Source organism: Lithobates pipiens, unplaced genomic scaffold (assembly GCF_037356315.1).
Source record: "Lithobates pipiens isolate NorthernLeopardFrog02 unplaced genomic scaffold, aLitPip1_a1.2 Scaffold_22, whole genome shotgun sequence".
Taxonomy (NCBI): domain Eukaryota; kingdom Metazoa; phylum Chordata; class Amphibia; order Anura; family Ranidae; genus Lithobates; species Lithobates pipiens.
In genome coordinates, this window is record NW_027507784.1 from 22,175,405 (window position 1) to 22,199,689 (window position 24,285).

At 44.5% G+C, this 24,285-nt stretch overlaps 1 protein-coding gene across 1 annotated transcript in view; it reads right to left on the bottom strand.

Moving 5' to 3' along the window:
- Window positions 1-15,042, bottom strand: part of LOC143923400 (uncharacterized) — a 37,116-nt gene extending 22,074 nt beyond the window's left edge. The window contains exons 1-2 of the mRNA XM_077447058.1: window positions 14,158-15,042; window positions 2,093-2,334 (exon numbers count right to left, since the gene is read on the bottom strand). Coding sequence (XP_077303184.1) covers window positions 2,093-2,334; window positions 14,158-14,504 — 589 coding nt within the window. The 5' untranslated portion in view covers window positions 14,505-15,042. The remainder of the gene's footprint in view (window positions 1-2,092; window positions 2,335-14,157) is intronic.
- Between the last annotated feature and the right edge of the window lie 9,243 nt (window positions 15,043-24,285).

Sequence of the window (24,285 nt, forward strand, 5' to 3'; positions counted from 1 at the left end):
TATACAATGTAATACTGACATATAATCACACACATAGGTTGGACTTGTGTTTTTTTTCAACCTCATCTACTATGTAATGGTACGGGTGGCCTCTGCAATAGTGAATATGCTGTCATTAAAGAAATCTGAAGGCCAGCCAATGGGATCACAATATCAGCACCAATGGATCACTAAGCGTTTCGCCAATAGCTTCCTCAGGAGATCCTATTGGTAGGAAATCAAACACATGAGTATCAATGGCATCTCCCGAGGAAGCTATTGGAGAAACGCGTAGTGCTCAATTGGTGCTGACATTGTGATCCCATTGGTTGGCCTTCAGATAGAAGATTTCTGTTATGATAGCATAACCACTATTCCAGAAGCCACCATTAAAGTTTTTCCTGTCCAGCCATATTTGTCATATATGGGAGAATGTACATACCACAGCATACCCATGCACTTATCCTTGTGACATGTTTTTATGATGTTTTTTAATATATTTTGATATTTTATTTATGCCCTTGAGTACTTCTTTTCCCCATTGGGAATACAGTGGCAGTCTTAAAAGTCTGCCTCCTAATTTTTCTCTCCTTTTGTTCATATAATTTGGATGTGGTGCCAAACATTGCGTATTGTGTCTCTTTTTCTTTCAATGAGTGGACTTAATTATCCGTCATACTTGTATAATGTACAGTGGGGATTGAAAGTTTGGGCACCCCAGGTTAAAATGTGCATTAATGTGCATAACGAAGCCAAGGAAAGATGGAAAAATCTCCAAATGGCATCAAATTACAGATAGACATTCTTATAATATGTCAAAAAAAAGTTAGATTTTATTTCCATCATTTACAGTTATTACAGTTATTAGCAGTACAAGATATTAACTCTGCAGGGTGCCCAAACTTTTGCAGACACCATTTTTTTGTTTTCTGTAATTTTGAAAGTGTAAATGATGGAAATAAAATCTAACTTTTTTTGACATATTATAAGAATGTCTAATCTGTAATTTGATGCCATTTGGAGATTTTTCCATCTTTCCTTGGCTTCGTTATGCACATTAATACACATTTTTACCTGGGGTGCCCAAACTTTCGATCCCCACTGTATATATATATATATATATATATATATATATATATATTCAATTAATAAGCAGGCAGAGTGTCACAGTGAAAAAAATAAGTATGTCATCTCCATCATCTGCCTCCATTTCATCAAACTGGGAAGTACAGACAGGTCCATGGCCATTGCAGGTCTAGTGTCTATGTCCTATGGTGCCCATTTTCTAAGGCCAAGCCCAGTGCACATGTCAATTCCAGAGGACGTAGAAGTACTTGAGAGTGTAGACCAGTGATCTTCAAACTACGCATCCCACGAAGCATTGTAAAACTCTGTCATTCACAGACATGTCTAGGCATGATGGGAATCGTAGCTCTTGAACAACTGGAGGGCCGTACTTTGAAGACCCCTGGTGTAGACACCTAAACCTTGGCATTTACGGCAGAGAGAAGTTGAATTTTCCTGTGTCTTGCAGTTTGCTTTTGTATTGCAGAATTTAATCATGAAAACCAGGGTGGGGGTAGGGGTCCGATTTTGTGCAATATTGCAATATTACAATAACCATTTAAAGAGATGAGTTATCAACATAGGTGTGTGTGCAGCCTATTGCATTAGGGTGTTCACAATAAAGCTCAAACACACATGCATGTGTGTGTGTGTGTGTGTGTGTGTGTGTGTGTGTGTGTGTGTGTGTGTGTGTGTCTACATATTTATGACCCCGGCAGATTGATCTCCCTGCCGGCACAGTGAAAGAGAAGAGCATAGAGGCTTCTCTTATGGCAGAGCCGGTAAGAGGTAGATCTTTCACATGTTCCTGATGTTACACAGAGCAATATTACTAATGTGCATGGGGTGATTAGGGTTTGTCTGGGCACACCTGGCACACCCTGTGCGCACGTATATGGTTGTCAACCTTGGTACTTTCCACCTACAACCAGCTAAAGTTTGCCAGGCCTTCTCAATTTCAGCTTCACCTTCTATTTTTCTGTTTTACTTACTCTGTATGTTCTTTTACATATCACTAATCAGCATAGCCAGCAGTAACCAATCTTACCTTTTTTGCTGCTGCAGTAATCCAGGTAGCGTTCCATCTGGTATAGCGGTCTCTCTGATTTGGGGGACGAGTAGATGATGACAATCGAGGATTGGTCCACTGGGGGTGTCCATTCTGAGTCTTTCGTTGGAGGTGAAAGTGCCACATAAGTGAAATGGCTGACCTTAATCTTTTCTGTCAAGTAGGCTGCTATACCAAGGGGGTTCCAGCTTACCTCCCAGGACAGAAGCAGTGCCCTGTGACTGAAAGACAAACAGAAACAATGGATGTTATTGAAGGCTGAAAGCTATAGCTATATTTTATAGGAGACTTGTAGGGAAAAAGACATAGGAGATACCGATACTGATCCTTTTCTGAAGATATCTCGCAATGTAAAATGGAAATGTGGAACTCACAGATGCTACATTATGCAGCATTACGTTACAAGGAGCTTATACTTGTTTTCCATTCAGGGTATTACCGCATGTTCATTCAATGGTCATACACACCCCTTCCTAACTATCTTGTACCCCCACAGGAGGCCTGTGTGATATGCACATGGGAATGGTGCAACATATTCATAGCAAACAGTAAACACACAAACTAGGCTGAGTAATATATTGTAAAAAAAAGTTCAACACAATACAATCAGACCCGATGGAAAGGTACACCCATCTAGAGGCACTTATGAACCATAACAGAGGTCTGTAGACTTAAAAGTGGTGGACGGTGACTGCAACAAGGAGCGAAATGCAGCCTGGCCCGGTCTACACCCAAAGGGGAAGCTTCCTGCGCGAAGATGGCGTACTGTAGTCCCTGTACTTTCCCTACTCCTCTGGAACCTCTTCCTGAAGCTAAATACTGTCCCTAAGAGATGGGAAACCTGTCCACTGACTAACTACTTGCATAATGCACACCAAATCAGGGAGCCGGGGCCTTAAATAGGATCTGTGCTCACCCAATACGGTCACCAAAGTCACATGGGGTGCCAGCATCTAGCTGTCTCCAGTAACTGCAGAGAATTATAGAGGAACCAGTTTATTCATAACTTCCTTCCCTTTCTGCATTGCCACTTTAGTAAAATGCCACCTGCAGTGGAGAATATAGACTGCACCTACCTACATGCTATTCAGGTATCATGCTACTCTTTCTGATTCATCCCACAATACTCTTCTAGTAACCAATTTCCAGGCTACGGTAGTATATTATGGGGGTGGGGGGGGGGGTCTGTTAGCCTTGTGTAAGTTCCAAATCCTGACTGATCCCGAATACACTGGGCACTTTCTTGGGTACATGGGGTGATGATGGGTCACATGGAAGGCCAAGTACAGGTTAATATAAGCCACCTCCTGCCTGCCGTATAGACAAATGATGGTGGGCGGGATCCCCTCTCGTTATGGGCTGACGTCATATGACATCGCCCAGCCTCACAGTGATAACGCGCCCCCCCCCCACCACCCTCCAGGGGGTGTGCAGAGTGGCAATCACTGGTGCTCTGTATTTCCATGGGACACGGCGCGACCTGATCTCGGTAAAGAGCCGATGACATGTAAACGCGGTAGTGCCGGTAATCGGCTCTCCTCACCTCATACTGACAGACTGTGAGTAGAATAAAGTTGATCAGTGGCATCATCTCACAGGGGAGACCTGTACAGATAACCAGGGCACTGATAATCAGTGCAGCCCCAACATTTTCCAGCAGTGATGCCAGTCTGTGCCCATCAGTGACAGCAATCTGTGCCCATCAGTGATGTCAATTTGTGCCCATCAGTGAGGCCAATCTGTGGCCATCAGTGATGCTAGTCACTGCTGCCTTTCAGTGCCCAACAGTGCCTACTCATCAGTGCCACCCATCAGGGCCCATCAGTGCTGGCCATAAGTGTCCATCAGTGCCACCCATCAGTGCCGCCTATCCGTGCCACCTATCATTGCCCATAAGTGCTGATTAAGTGAATTCCAATTTATGAAATGCCTTAATCTGTGCCAGGTCTGCATTGATTTCATGATCTTTACGATGTTGTCTGATGATTTTTATCTTCAATAAAGTCTTCACTTTTGCTTCAAACCTGTGAGTGCGGTAAATCTTTTCTGTACCAGTGCTGCCTATCAGTGCCAATCAGTGCTGCCTATCAGTGCCAATCAGTGCCATATATCAGTGCTGCATATCAGTGATGCCTATCAGTGCTCATCAGTGCTGCATATTAGTGCCTCTTCACCAGTCACCTTCAGTGCCACCTCATCAGTGCCCATCAGTGTCGCCTCATCAGTGCCCATCAGTGCAGCCTCATCAGTGCCTATCAGTGCAGCCTATCAGTGCCCATTAGGGCAGCATATCAGTGCCCATCAGTGCTGCCCCTTCAGCACACATCAGTGAAGGAAAAAAATTACTTATTTACAAAATCAGTGATGCCTATCAGTGCCCATCAGTGCTGCATATTAGTGTCTCTTCACCAGTGCCCTTTAGTGCCGCCTCATCAGTGCCCATAAGTGCCACCTCATCAGTGCCTATCAGTGCAGCCTATCAGTGCCCATTAGGGCAGCTTATCAGTGCCCATCTGTGCTGCCTCTTCAGCGCACATCAGTGAAGGAGAAAAATTACTTATTTACAAAATTTTCAGTCAAAAACTAAGAAAAACGATTTTTTTTTTAAGTTTTCAGTCTTTTTCATTTTGTTTTTTGCAAAAGAAAAAAAAATCCCCCAGAGTGATTAAGTACCACCAAAAGAAATCTCTATTTGTGGGGAAAAAGATATAAAAAAATTAATTTGGGTACAGTGTTACATGACCGCACAATTGTCATTCAAAGTGTGACAGTACTGGAAGCTGAAAATTGGCTTGGGCAGGAAAGTGGTGAAAGTGCTGAGTATGCGAGGGGTTAAAGGTCGATTTTTACATTATGGGGCATGTCTGACACTCATAAACATATGTTATAAAACTAAGTGTCCTTGTACCAATCTACAAACTAGGATTTTAGCTAATTATAAAGGATAGTCACAAATAGGTAACAATATTGTCCTGTTCCTGAATTCTTTCCTTTTTTATTAAAATAACCTTCAAAGAAAAAAAATTCTTATGGTTCTGCAGATCAGAGACCTGGGAATTCACCAGTGTTATCAGCGCTCCTTTATGGCCAATAAGACTTTGGGCGGTATTTGTACTTTACTCCTTGTAAATACCAACCAATTTGCCTGTATTAGTTCCTCATACAGAATCCAGCACAGATAAGGACAATTATGGAACACGAAGAGAAAGCTGTCCACAGCAATCTAAAAGGAATGTGTTTTTCTTGGTCCTATAGAGCAGTGGTGGCCAAACTTTGGTCCTTTGCTAGCCTTTATCTGGCCCTTGGGGCACCATTCCTTCCAATGATATGACAGTAAAGCCTGGTACACACATTACATTTTTTCTTCATTCAACCCAGTGAGCCAAACAAAAAAAAAAAGCCTAAGCCTTTGTACACACGGTCGGAGATTCCGACAGAATGTGTCCGATCAGACCGTTTTGTCGGATATTCTGACTGTGTGTGATCTCCATCGGACTGTTTCCGTCGGAGTATCTGACGGACCAAATTTTCTAACTTGTTGGTAAAATTTTCAGACAAAATGCTCCGATTGGACATACTCCGATCATGTGTAGAGAATTCCGATCAAAGTGCCACGCATGCTTAGATCAAATTCCTACACCAAAGCTATTGGCTACTAGCGTGAACGTAGTCCCGTCGTAATGAAATAAGTCATCACGTTCTGCACGATCGGGTTTCCAGACAACTTCATCCGACCGTGTGTATACAACAGTTTCGGACAAAATCCATCGGACAAAATCCAACGGACAAAATCCGACGGATTTGGTTGTCGGAATCTCTGACTGTGTGTAATAGGGCTAAGAGTCCATTCACACAGGGGCAACATGACTTCCAGCGTGACTTTGGGAGGCACCTTGGACATGACTTGAGTATGAATCACAGCGAGACTTGAGGCAACTTACAAGGCAACTTGAAGTTGCCTCCAGGACAGGGGACTTTGCCAGTGGCCAATCACATAAAATTAAGCTCTGTGGGAGGGAGGGGTGTGCCTAGAAAACTATTTTTACTTCCTGGAAAGTTACTTCAGTTAAGACAGGGGATCTGGCTTGGAGGCAACTTCCATTGAAATCAATGAGTACAAGTTGCCTAGAAGTCGGATTGAAGTAGTACAGGAACCTTTTCTGAAGTCGGGAGGACTTCAGTAGTGTGCATTAAAACGACTCTCATTCACTTACATTGATTTTATCATGTCGTGCGACTTGAGGCAACTTGGGGCGGCTTCAAGTCGGATCCAAAGCTGCCCCTGTGTGAATGGGCTCTAAAAGATTGCTGTTCTAACTAAGCAATGTTATTGTGGTATCTATCCTGCTGTGCCTTTGTGTTCGTGGCAAGAACCGCCAGAACATACTCTTCAGCGCTCACAGCCATTGGCTGATTGGATTCTATTTTTCCAGCATGTTCCTTCGACGAAAGCTGGTCCTTAGACCAATGGACAAAACTTTTCCTTTTAAAGATGGAGGAGGATATGGTGGTACTTATTATAGAGTGATTAACAGCAAGGAATGTCACATAACCGGGAGCATCAATAGACATTGTAGGGCAGTGATGGCGAACCTTGGCACCCCAGATGTTTTGGAACTACATTTCCCATGATGCTCATGCACTCTGCAGTGTAGTTCAGCATCATGGGGAATGTAGTTCCAAAACATCTGGGGTGCCAAGGTTCGCCATCACTGTTGTAGGGGTTGGATTGATATCCATTGCTACAGCTCTCTGGGACCATAGCAGTCATCATTCCGGGAAGCATCTAATTGTTTTGTTTTACTTTGCTGCTCCATCAAATGTTCATGACCTTGGGACCAGACTGGGTGCAAACGAATAAATAAATAAATAGCAGACAAGCAGATGTATTATCAGGAATTAAGACATCATAACCACAGGTAGACCAAAGTAAAGCCCAGGCTGGCAAATACAGAAGTGGGATGAAGCTATTAGGCAAGCCAAGGATTCAAACTAAGATTTCACTTGGGCCCTATATCAAACTCAAACTGAATTGAAGAAGTCAGAGCTGGAGGCAAAGAAAAGTTAGATAAAGAATAAATAAAAGTCGACAACTAAGATTACCAATAACAAGTACATCCTCAGAGACAAACTACACTGTACAGTGGGTGAGAAGAGGCTGCCATCTTGTACTAGTAAGACTAAAGCAGGGACATTTCTGATTGGTTGCTAGAGGCAAATACATTTTAGGAATGAACACCAACGAGTAGGAACTTCTTACAAAGGGATGTTGCCAATGTAGGCGAATTATGATTTACATTCTCAGCTCTAGAAAAAAAGATATTTCCCAATATTTCTCTAGAGAAGGATCACAGTAGAACCACTGCCAGGTTTTTATTGCTATCTGTGTCCACAATAGAGATCTTTACCATCTATACTGTATTTGTCCTGGTGACCATTGTCTCCACGACCATTGTCTCCACGATTTTCCGATCGTGTGTACGCGGCATTAGTCCTAATGCCGCGTACACACGATCGGAATTTCGGCAGCAAAAGACCGATGAGAGCTTTTCATCAGAAAATGCGACCGTGTGTATGCTCCATCAGAATTTAGCTGGCCGAATTCCCGTCAGCAAAAATTTGAGAACAAGTTCTCAATTTTTCAGATGGAAAAACTTCCTATCGGAAATTCCAATCGTGTGTATGCAATTCTGATGTGCAAAAGCTTACGCGTGCTCAGATTCAACTACGAGATGGATGCTATTGGCTACTGGATATTGAACTTCCTCTTTCTGGCCCCGTTGTACGCGTTGTACGTCACCTCGTTCTTGACGGTCGGAATTTGGTGTGACCGTGTGTATGCAAGACAGCTTGAGCGAAATCCCATCGGAATTCCATTGGAAAAGCCATCAGAGCTTTTTCCGACCAAAATTCCGATCGTGTGTACACGGCATAAAAGTGAGGAAATATCTAAAGTTTTGAGTTGTCATTGGAACAGCAAAGAGGGGAAAGCTTCCAATGATGACACTTGTTCTAGTGAAACTTTCTAACAGAATATGTCACTTACTTTAGAGAAATCTCCTAATTTTTTTGTCAGGGAGGAAAAAACAATGTGAGAAAAATTAGAAACCAAACTTTTAAAACATAGAACTTAAAGAGGAAGTAAACCCTGATGAGTGTTACTTCCTCTTTGATTCCCTGCAAAGGTAAAGCATAATGGACTACTATGCATCGCATCGCATCGCATCGCATAGTAGTCCATTATGTGTCACTTACCTGACACAGGAGCCAGCGAAGTCACCGCTGTCCCCTGTAGTTCCGAGCGTCCATCTTCTTGGTGGGTCTCCGTGGGTCTCGCTGCTCCGGCGCTGTGATTTGCCAGAGCAGCGATGACATCACTCCCGCGCATGGGAGTCGACACTCGCGGCATATCGCCGCGACCTGCGGCTCACACAGTGCACCTGCGCACCGCTGTCTACGCCGCATGCGCCTTAGACAGCGGTGGCTGTCTTCAGGTACATATCTCCTAAACCGTATAGGTTTAGGAGATATTTCTTGGACCTACAGGTAAGCCTTAAAGTGGTTGTATACTCATTTTTTTAACTTTTACCTACAGGAAAGCCTATAATAAGGTACGTTTAGGAGATATTCCCCTCGGTATGCGCCGCTGACTGCAGCAGCGCATGTGCACAAGGGGATTCTCGGGCCTGAAAATCCAGCAGTGGCCGACCGGCCGGAATGAAATCTCCCGCGCGCATGTGACGATATGTGCGCTGTGAGTGGCCAGAGCCGCGATACCCGGAAAAGAAACGCAGAGGGAGCATGTCAGCTCCCTCGGCATGGATCAGGCCAGATGTCGGGGCTTCGTTCTAAGGTAAGTATTTCATAATGAGCTAGTATGCGGTGCATACTAGCTCATTATGCCTTTTGCTTTGCAGGTGTTAAAAAAAATAAAATAATTAGCGGGTTTACAACTGCTTTAATCTAGGCTTACCTGTAGGTCAAAGTGGTTTGTTACTCATCCAAAACAAGACGAACATAACACCTCAGACCCCTCTATGGAACTACCACAGATTCATAGAACTATATGGTCACATTGACCACCTGGTGGTCCAGTAGGGGTATTGCATATATCTCTCAGCTCTTTGAGAAAGACATGCCTTTGAGAAAGGCACACAAGGTAAAAGAAAATAATATTCCGATACATCTTTTTTCAAATGCTTCCTACTACATCACATCTTTAGGACTCAAGTTGGCACACTGAAAGTGCAGTTGCCCATTTGATGTAAAACTCTGGCCAAACCAAACTTACCACAACATTTTATAATTGTTTGCAAGGCAAAGGATCAATTTAATAAATCCTACCAGAAATGGCTCCAATATACTGTATAACTGACCTTACATCTTGGTTTCAAGATGTAATCAGCACCAAGGACAAGCTGATACCATTTAAATTCATTTACCACCTGCATTACACACAGCTAAGCTATTCTGTATGGGTTTTGGGACTCATGCTTGATGCCCAAGGTATGGTGCTACACCAGCGGATGTGCTATATAGGTTTTAGACCTTTCCACAAATCATTATCCTCTGGAATAGTTGTTTAATGTACTGGAAACTCACTTGGGTCTTCTGACTCCAAAGACCCCTGAAGTTTGTAGCTTGGGCATTCTAAATCACTTGTTCTCTCACTATATTTAGGCTCATTTTCTTTCAAGCCAAGAAAACTATTCTTCTTAATTTTAAAAATGCTCCCCAAACTCTACAACTGTTTTGTCCAACCTGTGGCCCAAGATGACTATGAATGCTGCCTAATGCCTTGTACACACGGTCGGATATTCCGACCACAAAATCCGTCTGATTTTTTCTGACGGATTTTGTCCGAAGCTGGTGTTGCATACACACGGTCGGACAAAAGTTGTTGGAAAATCCGATCGTTTGGAACATGGTGACGTTCGTTGCGTACGACGGGACTACGTGGAGGCTAGTAGCCAATAGCTTTGGTCTCGTAATTCGATCTGAGCATGTGTGGCACTTTGTCCGTCGGAATTCTCTACAAACGATCGGAAAAAGCCCCATCGGATTTTTTTGTTGTAAAATTTTAGATCCTGCTCTCAAATTTTTTCTGTCGGAATTCCCGACGGAAAAAGTCCCATAGAGCCCACACACTTTACAGAACTTTTGCAAGTTTTATCTTCCCACAGAAAAATGTCCCATTCTTCACAATCATGTCTTATTCATGTCATCAGTTTTTGCAGCTATAACAACTTAAACACACGATTTAGAAGTGTGTCTACGGGAATATTTGAGCATTTTTCCAGAAGCGCATTTGTGAGGTCAGGCACTGATGTTGGATGAGAATGGCTGGCTCCAGGGCCGGCCCTACCATAGGTCCTGATGGGTTCATTGGACCCAGGCTGCACCTTAAGAGGGGAGACAGGGGCGTGTCTAATTATGCGGTCACCTTAGGCCTCATGTTTACAGAGGCTTTTCGGCCACCTATTAAAGAGCCGCCTCTGGGGCTTTACTGCATTGGCTGTATTTTAGTTTTGGATTCCCCGCCTGTGTGCTCATCCAGCTCTGCTGGGTCCCTCTCTTCTGCCCCATGCAGCACCGCTCGGTCCAGTGTCTGTTCTCGCCAGCCAGAGTACCGCCCTCCCTCAGTCGGCTCACACTGCACTGCATGCTTCTTCTGGGCAAACAATCTTTAAGCACACAGATGCAGCCCTATGAGAGCCAGCTCCCCTGAGGATACCACAGGCTTGTCTGCCAACCCCCCATACACAGATGACAGATCTCCCTCGGAGGTAATGCTTTAACCCGTCTGTGATGCTGCTACAGGGAGCCCAGACAACCATGGATGAGTGCCCTACAGCCTGGTCATGGGGAGTGAGATGACCCCATATCTCCCACACACCATACCATAAGCCACTCCATCCTTTGGGGACAGGGACCCCTTCTCACCTGGAGACAGGGACCCTATCTCACCTGGGGACAGGGCCTCTTCTCCCCTGGGGACAGGGCCCCATATTCCCTGGGGACAGGGCCCCCTTCTCACCTGAGGACAGTGACCCCATTTGACCTGGGGACAGGGCTCCCTTCCCATCTGGGGACAGGGCCCCCATCTCCCCTGGGGACAGGGCCTCCATCTCACCTGGGGACAGGGACCCCATCTTCCCTGGGGACAGGAACCCCTCCTTTCTTGGGTACAGGGACCCCTTCTCACCTCACATTTTCTCCGTAGGTATCTCCCACCAGGAGCTCTTCATCCTAAGGGACCTACTGCTGCGCGACATGGATGATGAGACCTCTGAGGTGGTGAAACTCACACAGCCCCTTCTCTTCTATGAGGCGGAGTTCAAGGAGCTCTATTTGAGTACAGCGCTAAAAGAAACAGAGCACTTTGTGCAGGTCAGTCAGGTTCCTCCACCCCAAACTCGCTCATCCATGTCTTTATGGACCTTGCTTTGAGCACTGGTGTGCAGTCATGTTGGAGCAGGAAGGGGCCACCCCCAAACTTTTCCCACAAAGTTGGGAGCATGAAATTGTCAAAAATGTCTTGGTATGCCAATCTCAGCCACTGAAAAGCAACCCCACACCATAATCCCCCCTCCACTAAATGATTTGGACCAGTGCACAAAGCAAGGTCCATAAAGACATGGATGAGCAAGTTTGGGATGGAGGAAGTTGACTGGCCTGCACAGAGTGCTAACCTCAACCCCATATAATACCTTTGGGATAAATTAGAGTGGAGACTGCGAACCAGGCCTTCTCGTCCACATCACTGCCTGATCTCACAAATGCACTTCTGGAAGAATGGTCAAACATTCCCATAGACACACTCCTAAACCTTGTGAACGGCCTTCCCAGAAAAGTTGAAGATGTTATAGCTGCAAAGAGTGGGCCAACTAAATATTGAACCATATGGACTAAGACTGGGATGCCATGAAATAAAAAATATAAAAAAAAAATGAAGCTTTATTAAGCAGATAGGTACATTATCTATATCAGTGATCATTAACTGGTGATCTGCCCAACCTTTTCTGCTCATCAGCGATCCTTTATTGTTAGTGTATTTTATGTGGAGCCCAAGAATATTCCTGTTCTTCCAATGTGACCTAGGAAGGTCAAAAGGTTGGACACCCCTGCTCTACAACAAGCTTATCATCAAGTGAGCACAGAACTTCCAAAATACAAGATAATCTTTATAGGTAGGGCCAACGTACAGCAATCCTGGATGGACAACTCTACAGATCAATTGTCTGATTTTTCTCCACCATGATTGGCAGTATAGTCCCTAAGTGGGCAAAAATGTAGTTATACCTGTACTCCACCTTCATTCAATGTTATCATACGGTATGTACCGTATTTATCGGCGTATAACACGCGCCAGGGTATAACATGCACCCCAAGTTCAGGAGGGAAGTTTAAGGAAAAAAACTTTTAGGAGGCAAGTTTAAGGAAAAAAACTTACATTTTAAATGCCCATCAATGTAGCCTTCCACTGTCCCCCTGCAGCCCTACACTGTCCCCCTGCATCTCTACACTGTCCCCCTGCAGCCTTACACTGTCCCCCTGCAGCCCTACACTGTCCCCCTGCATCTCTACACTGTCCCCCTGCAGCCTTACACTGTCCCCCTGCAGCCCTACACTGTCCCCCTGCATCCCTACACTGTGCCCCTGCAGCCCTACACTGTCCCCCTGCATCTCTACACTGTCCCCCTGCAGCCCTACACTGTCCCCCTGCATCTCTACACTGTCCCCCTGCAGCCCTACACTGTGCCCCTGCAGCCCTACACTGTCCCCCTGCAGCCCTACACTGTCCCCCTGCAGCCTTTCCCAAAATTGCAGTATGGTTAGTTTTAAATTTACCGCCACCGCCTCCGAAATCTTCGGCTCCTCCCACCGTCGAGATCTTCGGCTCCTCCCGCTGCCGTCGCCGAGATCTTCGGCTCCTCCCAACCGCCACCGTCGAGATCTTCGGCTCCTCCCGCCACCGCCGTCGAGATCTTCGGCTCCTCCCGCCACCAACATAGACCGAGCCGAGGGTACTCGGCTAATCAGTTCTGCTCGCAGTAACGCCCCCGTCCCACCCCTTGTCCTGGCTCCTGTGATGGACACAACCCCAGGCCAATGGCGGGACGTAAAGGCTAGGAGGCGGGACTGGGCGTGACTGAGAGCGGAGCCGAGTACACAGTACACTCGGCTCAGCTCGGTAAATGTCGGCAGCGCTCCACAGACAGCGCAGATCGGCAGATCGGCGGGGGGATCGGCGTATAACACGCACCCATGATTTTCCCCCGATTTTTAGGGGAAAAAAGTGCATGTTATACGCAGATAAATACGGTACCTTTCTATAACTGGAGGGAGAAAAGCAGCATTTGTACAGTATGTATGTAGTATAGGCTTATGTTATTTACAACTTTTGAATCCTGTTGTTTGGGCTAGATGTCATTACCTAGACCAGTCATTCTCAACCAGGGTTCCGTGGATCCCTAGGGTTCCTCCAGAGGTTGATAGGGGTTCCTTGAGCTGTGGCTGATGAACCGCCTTTTTTTATGGTGCCTACAGAGTTCAAGGTTCAGCATCACTTAGCAAAACCAGCAGCAAGACACCAAATATATTTTCAGCTGTTTTTAAGGGTTGCATTCTAAACGCGCCATTTTACGGGGAGCATTCTTCCTATTGACCACCAGTATAAGGGGCATTGTTCTATTGACCTCTGATGAATTGGTTTTAGTAAGGGTTCCCTCGAGACCTAAAAATTATTTTTGGGGTTCCTCTAGAGTTAAAGGGTTGAGAAAGCCTGACCTAGACAGAGCTGCGCCTGTAGGTGTATTCAAACAACCAATATGAAAAAAACAAAGAATAAAAAAAAGGATATCAGATCACTCACACCTCCTCTGGTCATAAAACATCTGTGAATGAATGTGGGGAGGGATGGATGAACATGACAATCTCCCCTCATAAAATATATGAAAACACTATGTAAAAAATATATATTATCCGTAACAAAAAAAGTTGTAAAATAATTGGTGGCCATAAACTAAGAGACCACATCCTACCGTTCTTGTTTTTCCTTTCCTGGTTGATGCTCTTTTACATCCGGTTCTCTGGGTGTCACCGTATCTCTCGAGGACACCAGTGTCTCGCTTGCATCTCTGTTTTTTGTTTTTGCTTCTCCTTTTTGTTCTGTTGGCTTTGATTGTGGTTTAAATGGTTTCATAGAGAATTTAGATTTTTTCTCAACAGTTCCTTGTGGCTTCTTAGCTTCAGTGTCTGATACACTTTTAACACTCTGTGATGTCTTTTTGCCTTCTGTTGGTGGTCCTGGAGTGACGTTGCCATTTTTATTTTGAACTCCTTCTTGATTCTCTGGAGCTTTGTCTGAACTCTGAGTGTTGTCTATCATTTTTAGCCGTCTTGACACATTAGGTCCTAAGATTTATGATGCTTTATCCGGTTATGTTGGCCTCCAGCCTGGTTGACAAGGGAGGTCACAATCCGTTGTGTCTTGCTGAGGTCTTCAGTCAACTGCCACACTGATGGGACTTTCTATGTCCTTCTTTTCCTTCTGATCTTTGTAGGGTTCGTTCATTGGGTGATTTGTTAATAAAAGTTTAGAGAAAGCTTAAATCCTGCATCACTTCTAGAAGTCAAATGAGATTTCTCTTTATTTTAGCACCTTTTTCTGTGCTGACTGTTAAGTTTGCATTTCCATTTTGGTTTCTACTTGGTCAGTAGTCTTTTAGGTTTGTCACTCTTCCCTAGTCCTAGTGAATCCTATGCATTCTATGGTGGATCCTTTGGTCAAGGGCTCTGTCTCTGTTATTAATTCTGGCCCAAAATTATTACATACAGTTTCCTTCCAATGGATTCCGAGAGCCCCTTGTCTCTTCCAGTATCACACACAGTACGCGGCTCCCTCGGAATGCTTCTAAACACAGCCACATAAACTTTAGAACCTGGTCAAGGTTTACAAGGAAAGGTGGAGCCTAGATACAAAGGTAACATACTATAATACAATTGATATCTTTATTGCTCTCATGCAGTGTGATTATATATAATACTTCCTGGATTCCAATGTCTTCTGCAGAAAGTCAATAGATTTTAGTCTTTTGCTTTTAATGACAATGTAACAAAATACTCTGTTGTACATAATGTGATTATCAGTCTAAAAATTAAATCTATTGTTCTTGATGTAGATCTAAACCTTGACTAGCTGTGTATTGCAATCATTATTTTTTTTATTTTATTTTTGTTTTAAAAAAAAACAGTTTACACCTGTTTTTACTCTTGTTACCAGCAGATTTCCTCCATTTTCTTTCAGCCACTTCCTGGCTACATATACCACAGCATTGGCTGCCAATCGTGGCTCTGGCCCTGACCATAAATGTGCATTTCATGTAAGTGCAGCTCTTATGAAAGTATTGGGACGCCTGCCTTTACACACACAACTATATTCATAAGCAACTATTTTCAATGATGAGGCACACAAAGGGCAAAAGTAGAACCAAAATACACTATATTACCAAAAGTATTAAAACATCTGCCTTTACACGCACATGAACTATGAACTTTAACCACTAGAGATTCACGCTATAGCCGAATGATGGCTACAGCTCTGACCTGCTTTGCCGGGACTACGTCTATTGACGTCATCCCGTACATGAGCGGCCTGCGCGCCCCCTGAGGGGCGCAAGCGGGGCGCTCTGTGATCGGCGAGTCTATGAGACTCACCTGATCACGGACCGGAGCAAGGGGTCGATCCCGACCCCTTACCACGTGATCAGCTGTCAGCCAATGACAGCTGATCATGTGACACAACAGAGCAGGTAATCGGCTATTTTTCCTCCTCGTGCTGACAGTGCGAGGAGAGAAAAAAAAAGCCGATCACTGGCGGCCGTGATCGGGACATCAGTCACGATCACGGCCAGATCATCAGTGCCCACCTGACCCCTGCCAGTACCACCCAGATATTAAAAAAGTGCCACCCAGCAGTGCCACCCATCAGTGCCCATAGTGCCACCCATCAGTGCCCACAGTGCCACCCATCAGTGCCCACAGTGCCACCCATCAGTGCCCACAGTGCCATACATCAGTACCCACAGTGCCACCAATCAGTACCCACAGTGCCACCTATCAGTGCCCACAATCTGCCTCCACAACAGTGCTGCACCTCAGTGCCACATATCCATGCCCATCAGTGTCATCTACCAGTGCCCATCAGTGCCCACCAGTGCCGCCCATCAGTGCCCAGCAGTGCCACTTATCAGAGCCACCTATCAGTGCCACCTATCAGTGCCCATCAGTCCCAACTATCAGTGGTACCTGTCAGTGCCCCTTAGTGCCACCCATCCATGCCACCCATTCGTGCCACCCATCAGTGCCACCTATCAGTGCCATCTTATCTGTGCCCATCTTTGCCCATCAGTTCCCGCCTTATCTGTGCCCATCAGTACTGCCTTATCTGTGCCTATCGGTGCCACCTTATCTGTGCTTATTAGTGTTGCCTTAACTGTGCCTATCAATGCCCATCAGTGTAGCCTATCAGTGCCCACCAGTGCCGTCTATCAGTGCCCACCAGTGCCGCCTCATCAGTGCCCACCAGTGCAGCCTATCAGTGCCCACCAGTGCCGCCTCATCAGCGCATTTCAATGAAGGAGAAAAATGATCTGTTTGCAAAATTTTATAACAAACTATTAAACATGATTTTTTTTTTTTTGCATCTTTTTTTGTTTGTTTAGCAAAAAATAAAACTCCCAGCTGTAATTAAATACCACCAAAAGAAAGCTCTATTTGTGGGAAAAAAATTATAAAAATTTCATTTGGGTACAGTGTTGTATGACCGCGTAATTGTCATTCAAAGTGCATCAGCGCTGAAAGCTGAAAATTGGTCTGGGCAGGAGGGGGGTTTAAGTGCCCAGTAAGCAAGTGGTTAATGACATCCCAGTCTTAGTCCGTGGGGTTCAATATTGACTTGGCCCCACCCTTTGCAGCTATAACAGTGTTAACTCTTCTGGGAAGGCTGTCCACAAGGTTTAGGAGTCATACCAAGACATTTTGGACAATGTCATGCTCCCAACTTTGTGGGAACAGTTTGGGGATGGCCCCTTCCTGTTCCAATATGACTGCCCACCAGTGCACAAAGCAAGGATGGATCTCAGATAAGAGTAGCATACATGCAGGGAAACAAAGCACACAATCCTAATGTTCTCCATTTAAAACTCTAATTTAATGTATAGGATAAAATATTGCACTTACAAGAAATAGCACTATAGGCAGTGCTGACCATATATCACTATCTTTGACAACTACTAGCAGGACAGCTAGGTGCAGAGATCACTGTGGGTTGACATGGGGCCCTTACTGAGGAAGTGCCGACTATTTGAGGCAGTGGTGACTAGTGAAGTTTTAGGATGGGGGGGCAGCAGACCCTGCCCTTCCTTTTTGACCCCTCCCACTTGGGCGAAAATTGGCGTGGGTTCAGCGACATAGTGGGCGTGACTAAAAAGGGGCGGCTTTAAGGCGGTGTGGTTAGCATCTGAGGTGAACGAGGGATGGGGGGAGAGGAAGGGGGAGAGAGATAAAGATACTCCAAACACCTAGTGTGCTTCAATCATCCCGGCATCATGGTTGTTATGGTGTCAGGATGATTGAAGCTCATTATTCCTATAATTACATTGTAATATAAAATTAAATCATTAAACTCACCACAATGCCGAATCAGTGGGAGCCCTAAGTGTGTCACCTGCCAAGTCGACTGCCACCAGATGTCATCAGGTGCCCCCAGCAGAGTCCGTCCTTACTTCAGGTGCCCCCAGCAGAGTCCATCCTTACATCAGGTGCCCCCAGCAGAGTCCTTCCTTACATAAGGTGCCCCCAGCAGCGGGGAGCTCCTCACATCTGTGTCCCCAGCAGTGGAGTCCCTCCTTACATCTGTGTCCCTATCAGTAGAGCCCCTCCATACATCTGTGTGCCCATCAGTGAACTCCCTCCTTACATCAGTTTCCCCATCAGCAGCGAAGTCCTCCTCACATGTGTCCCCATCTGCAGAGCAGAGTCCTCCTCACATGTGTCCCTGGCAGCACAGCCCTCCTTCATGCCTCATCTGTCTCTGTCCCCTTCAGCGGCAGCTAGTTCCTGGCTTTCTCTGTGTGTTCAGTGGAGAGGGGAGGGACCTCTCCTCTCCACTGAACACAATGGGATTAGTCCTCACAGCGGTGGCGCAGCCATCTTTTTGTAGCCTGCCAGAAGTGACGTTTGTTCTCACACTGAGAACAAAGCCGGGAGGAAGCTGTCCAGCGCAATGGACTGTGCCACAAAGCAACTCCAAGGGCCATGTAATAAAATGTATTTTATTTTATTGTGACTGCCTGGGGGGGAGGCGGGGGGGCAACACTGATTAGAGGTAATGTACTGTAAGTATAGAACAAGGAACGCCAAACTGCTGGTTGCAAGCTGAACAGTGGAGCCTTGAGTGGAGTGTGAATAAGTTTTGCTTTTTGCCTGCTGGTGACTGCTGGGTTGCATTTTTAGGTTCTTTTGGGGCTTTTTCTTGTAGCTTTTATACCCTTTTCTGTCACTTTTTAAATAGTGTTTTTTGGGTTTTTTTTCTTCCTTTCCTTCCTTCAGCCTACTAATTAAGGGGAGGGTTTAATTGGGCACAGGTGCTTGAGGTCTATATAAGCTTGGGTTGAACTCATTTGAGCCTGCTCATCTTGAGTTTGTGAAAACTCTGTCTAAGTGGAACTGGTCAAAGTGGTGAGTTAAAACCCAGAGTTGAAAACAGGAGGTTATAACAGGGGTCATAGTACCTGTGTAGTGTGAGTACCTGAGTGTTGTCTGAGTAGTGTGTGTGTATCATTAGTAATTGTGTATTGTGGGTGCACAGTGGTCTGTGAGTACCTGTGTACTGTCTTGTTGAGTATTAGTGTCAGGAAGCTAGTTGTTATGTAATTTGGACTGGGTATAATCTCTAATCCTCATTAAATTAATAGGTACGATGACTGGCGGGTGTGGAGAGGCGACTCGGTGTACATCTTGCGGCATGTATGCGTTCCTTGATCATCTGATCGAGGGTGAATACTGCTGTGCAAAATGTAAGCACATTGTTTCCCTGGAAGTCCAGGTTCTGAATCTGGGGAAGCAACTGTCAGCACTGAGAGGACCCTCCACCCTAAATGAGAGCCAGGAACGTACACGGCAGGTGCCGGCGGGGGCCAGCACAGAGGTGGGTGGAGACGAGGAGGTGCAGGCAGTAGCAGAGAGTAGATGGGTGACAGTCAGGAAGGGTAGAGGGGCAAGTGCCAGGGAGGCCGATCCAGGGCTGGAGCATCCCAATAAGTACGCTCCATTGAGTGACATTGGTGATCCCAGTCAGGGACCAGCACTGCTGGAGCTGAGGGATTCTCCTAGCTGCCAGGAGAAGAACTCCTCCAGTGAGAGTGGGGGGGGGGGAGAAGGGAAAGGAAAGACAGATTCTGGTGGTAGGGGACTCAATTCTTAGGAGGACAGAGAGGCCAATCTGTAACAACAACCTGAAGTGCCGAACTGTATGTTGTCTGCCGGGCGCTCGGGTTCGGCACATCACGGATCTGGTGGACAGATTACTGAGAGGGGCTGGGGAAGACCCAGCTGTCATGGTGCACGTTGGCACCAATGACAAAGTCAGAGGCAGATGGAGTGTCCTAAAGAATGATTTTAGGGACTTGGGAGCTAAGTTGAGGAAAAGGACCTCCAAGGTAGTATTCTCAGGAATACTACCAGTACATCGAGCCACACCAGAAAGGAAGAGGGAGATTAGGGAAGTAAACAAGTGGCTCAAAAGCTGGTGTAGTAAGGAGGGGTTTGGGTTCCTGGAGGACTGGGACGACTTCTCAGTCGACAACCGGTACTATAGAAGGGATGGACTGCACCTAAATGAGGAGGGTGCAGATCAGCTGGGATTGAGGATGGCCAAAAAGTTAGAGGGTTTTTTAAACTAGGTGATGGGGGGGTGGGTTCAGAGACAGAGATAGTCAGCGTGGAGCATATTCCAGAGGGTAATATTAGGGGCATTAGTGGTGGGGTAACCGAAGCACATAAACCCAAGGTAAATATAGTAGCAAGTCCTAGTTGTAATCTTGGAACACCCAAGAGGATAGTGTGTGACCGGTCAAAATATATTCATACATTAAAATGTTTGTTTGCCAATGCCAGAAGTCTGCCAAGCAAAATAGGCGAGTTGGAAGCTCTGGTGTATCAGGAGAGCTTTGATGTAATCGGTATTGCTGAAACTTGGCTTCATTCCTCACATGACTGGGCTATTAATATTCCTGGCTATGCACTCTTTCGGAAAGACAGAGTAAAAAGGAAAGGTGGAGGGGTCTGTCTGTATGTGAGAAATAATCTCAAAGCAAGTGAGAAAGAGGACCTGGTGGGCGGAGAGTGTGATGAGTCTGAGGCATTATGGGTAGAACTGCATACAGATGCGCGTAGTTCAAAGTTAATCATTGGAGTTTGTTATAGACCACCCAATGTTAATGAGGAGGTGGAGACTCAGCTCCTTGCACAGATAGAAAGGGCTGCAAGGGCTGGGACAGTGATAATAATGGGGGATTTTAACTACCCAGAAATTGACTGGGGTAATGGCACTGCTGGGACAGTTAAAGGGCAAAAATTTGTAAACCTATTACAGGACAATTTTATGGTACAGTTTATTGAGGCCCCAACTAGGAATGATGCTCTGTTGGACCTGGTAATCTCAAACCATGCAGAACGTATTACTAATGTTCAGATAAAGGAACATCTGGGTAGCAGTGACCATAACATGATTTCATTTGATGTTAGCTGTAAGCAAAAATCACATACGGGAAAGATAAAAACACTTAATTTCAAGAGAGCAAATTTTCCAAGGATGAGGGCCGCTCTCCAGGACTTAGACTGGGAGAGAATATTGGCACCAATGGGCACAGAACAGAAATGGGAATTCTTCAAAAAGCTTGTTTGTGATCTCACGGCAAAGTATATTCCCATGGGCAATAAGTTTAAAAGGTTAAAAATAAAGCCGATGTGGCTCACGGCCAAAGTTAAAAAAGCTATAAACTATAAAAAAAGAGCTTTCAAAAAATATAAAAATGAAGGAACGCTAGTGTCATTTAAATGTTACAAGGAATATAACAGAATATGTAAAAAGGAAATCAAGGATGCAAAAATTCAAAATGAAAGATAAATTGCAAAAGACAGTAGGACAAACCCCAAAAAATTCTTCAAATATATTAATAGTAAAAAGGTTAAGTCTGAGCATGTAGGCCCTTTGCAAAATAATCTGGAGTGGGTGACTGGGGACAAAGAGAAGGCTAACTTATTAAATACTTTCTTCAGCTCTGTGTATACAAAGGAGCATGGGGGAGCTCATGTCCACAATGGGGGTGGTACTGACGCAGCCCCTAATCCACAATGGCTCATAAGTGATATGGTCCAGAAATATTTGGACAGAATAAAGGTGGAGAAAGCACCTGGACCTGATGGCATCCACCCACGGATCCTAAAAGAATTGAGCTCTATAATTTCAAAGCCATTGTATCTAATTTTTAGGGACTCATTAATGACAGGAATAGTACCACTGGATTGGCGCAGGGCCAATGTGGTGCCTATATTTAAAAAGGGAACAAAGTCTTTACCAAGTAATTATAGACCCGTTAGTTTAACTTCTATAGTTGGGAAGATACTGGAGGGATTAATAAAAGACCACATAGATGAGTTCTTGCAGGAAAAAAATATTTTGAGCAACAGACAGCATGGATTCATGAAAGACAGAAGTTGTCAGACAAACCTGATTTCTTTTTATGAGGTGGTAAGTAAAACCTTGGACAGAGGGGTGGCGGTGGACGTGATATATTTGGATTTTGCAAAAGCATTCGATACAGTTCCGCACACACGGCTCATGTGTAAGGTAAAGTCTACAGGTTTGGAAACATCAGTTTGTAGATGGATAGAAAACTGGCTAAAAGACAGAATTCAGAGAGTAGTGGTTAATGATTCTTACTCTGAATGGTCTAAGGTTATGAGTGGTGTACCCCAAGGTTCAGTGCTGGGACCCTTACTTTTTAATATCTTTATAAATGATATTGGGTCTGGGATCAAGAGTAACATTTCCGCCTTTGCAGATGACACCAAGCTATGCAGTGCAATAACGTCCTTACAGGATGTCACCAATTTACAAGCAGACCTCAATGCTCTGTCTAATTGGGCGACTATGTGGCAGATGAGGTTTAATGTTGAGAAATGTAAGGTTATGCACTTGGGGGCTAAGAATATGCATGCATCATACACGCTAGGGGGAGTACAACTGGGGGAATCCATAGTGGAGAAGGATCTGGGGGTTTTGGTAGATCATAAGCTCAATAATAGCATGCAATGCCAAGCTGCGGTTTCCAAAGCGAGCAAAGTCCTTTCCTGTATTAAGAGAGGTATGTACTCCAGAGAGAGAGATATCATTTTGCCCCTGTTCAAATCATTAGTAAGACCTCATCTGGAATATGCCGTTCAGTTTTGGGCACCAGTTCTCAAAAAGGATATCGGGGAACTGGAGAAAGTGCAGAGAAGGGCAACCAAACTGATAAGAGGCATGGAGCAACTCAGCTATGAGGAAAGATTAGAGGAACTGAATTTATTCACTCTTGATAAGAGGAGATTAAGGGGGGATTTGATCAACATGTACAAATATATAAGGGGTCCATATAGGGAACTTGGTGTCGAGTTATTCACTTTAAAGTCAACAAAGAGGACAAGGGGGCACTCTTTATGTCTAGAGGAGAAGAGATTTCATCTCCAAATACGGAAAGGTTTCTTCACAGTAAGAGCTGTGAAAAGGTGGAATAGACTCCCTGCAGAGGTGGTTATGGCCAGCTCAGTGGATTGCTTTAAGAAAGGCCTGGATTATTTCCTAAGTGTACGTAATATAACTGGGTACTAAAATTTATAGGTAAAGTTGATCCGGGGAAAATCCGATTGCCTCTCGGGGGATCAGGAAGGAATTTTTTCCCCTGCTTTTAGCAAATTGGATCATGCTCTGCTGGGGTTTTTTGCCTTCCTCTGGATCAACTGTGGGTATAGAATTGGGTATATGGGCTGGTATATGTATGTGTGTATGTGTGTGTGTGTATATGTATATATGTATATATATATATATATATATATATATATATATATATATATATATATATATATATATATATATATATATATATGTGTGTATATATATGTATATATGTATGTATGTATATGTGTATATGTATGTATAGTATATTTTTTTTTTTTTTTTTTTTTGGTTGAACTGGATGGACTTGTGTCTTTTTTCAACCTGACTAACTATGTAACTATGTAACTATGTAACTATGTAACTATGAACCCTGTACATAATATCACCCCACGGACATCTCTGCACCTAGCTATCCTGCTAGTGGTTGTTAAAGAGGAGTGATATTTGGTCAGCACTGCCTATAGTGCTATTTCTTGTATGTGCCATATTTTATCCTATACATTAAATGAGAGTTTTAAACAGAGAACACTAGGGTTGTGTGTTTTGTTTCCCTGCAAGTATGCTGCTCTTATCTGAGATCCATCCATCCACTCAGAGTAATACGTTTTAGGTGTTGGCCAGCAATTCACTGAGCCCCAATTTTTGGTTTACTAAAGAGGATTGTGCTGATTATTTACACACATGCTACATTCTTTAGTCTAAGTTACAGAAAAATATCACTTCAGGAATGAGGACTCCATTGCAGCGCCACATTTTTGCAGACAGAAACTCTCAAAATTGTGTAATTAAGAAAGTATTCAAAAATAATGTTGGGTACAATGAGCATCAAAAAAATGTTTTGAATTGTTTTGTTTAATAGCAACATTTTGACATTTTTAATATGCAAAAATGTGGAGCTGCAATGGGGGCTTCAATCCTGCCTTTCCTAAAAAATCTTTTAATGTGGGACATTTTATAGCTATAGTATAAACAGCCTACTGAGAACAAAACTCAAACTTTGCGTTCATGTGTTTACTACTAGCAACATGCAGCCTTAAATGACTGTGAGAGTAATAGGTGTGTTAACCAGCACAAGGAAACAAAGACCGACCCCAAATCAATTGCACACCATTCCCAGACAATAGTTTCCATAAATGCATGTAATTAAAGCAGAAATTAAAGGAGTTGT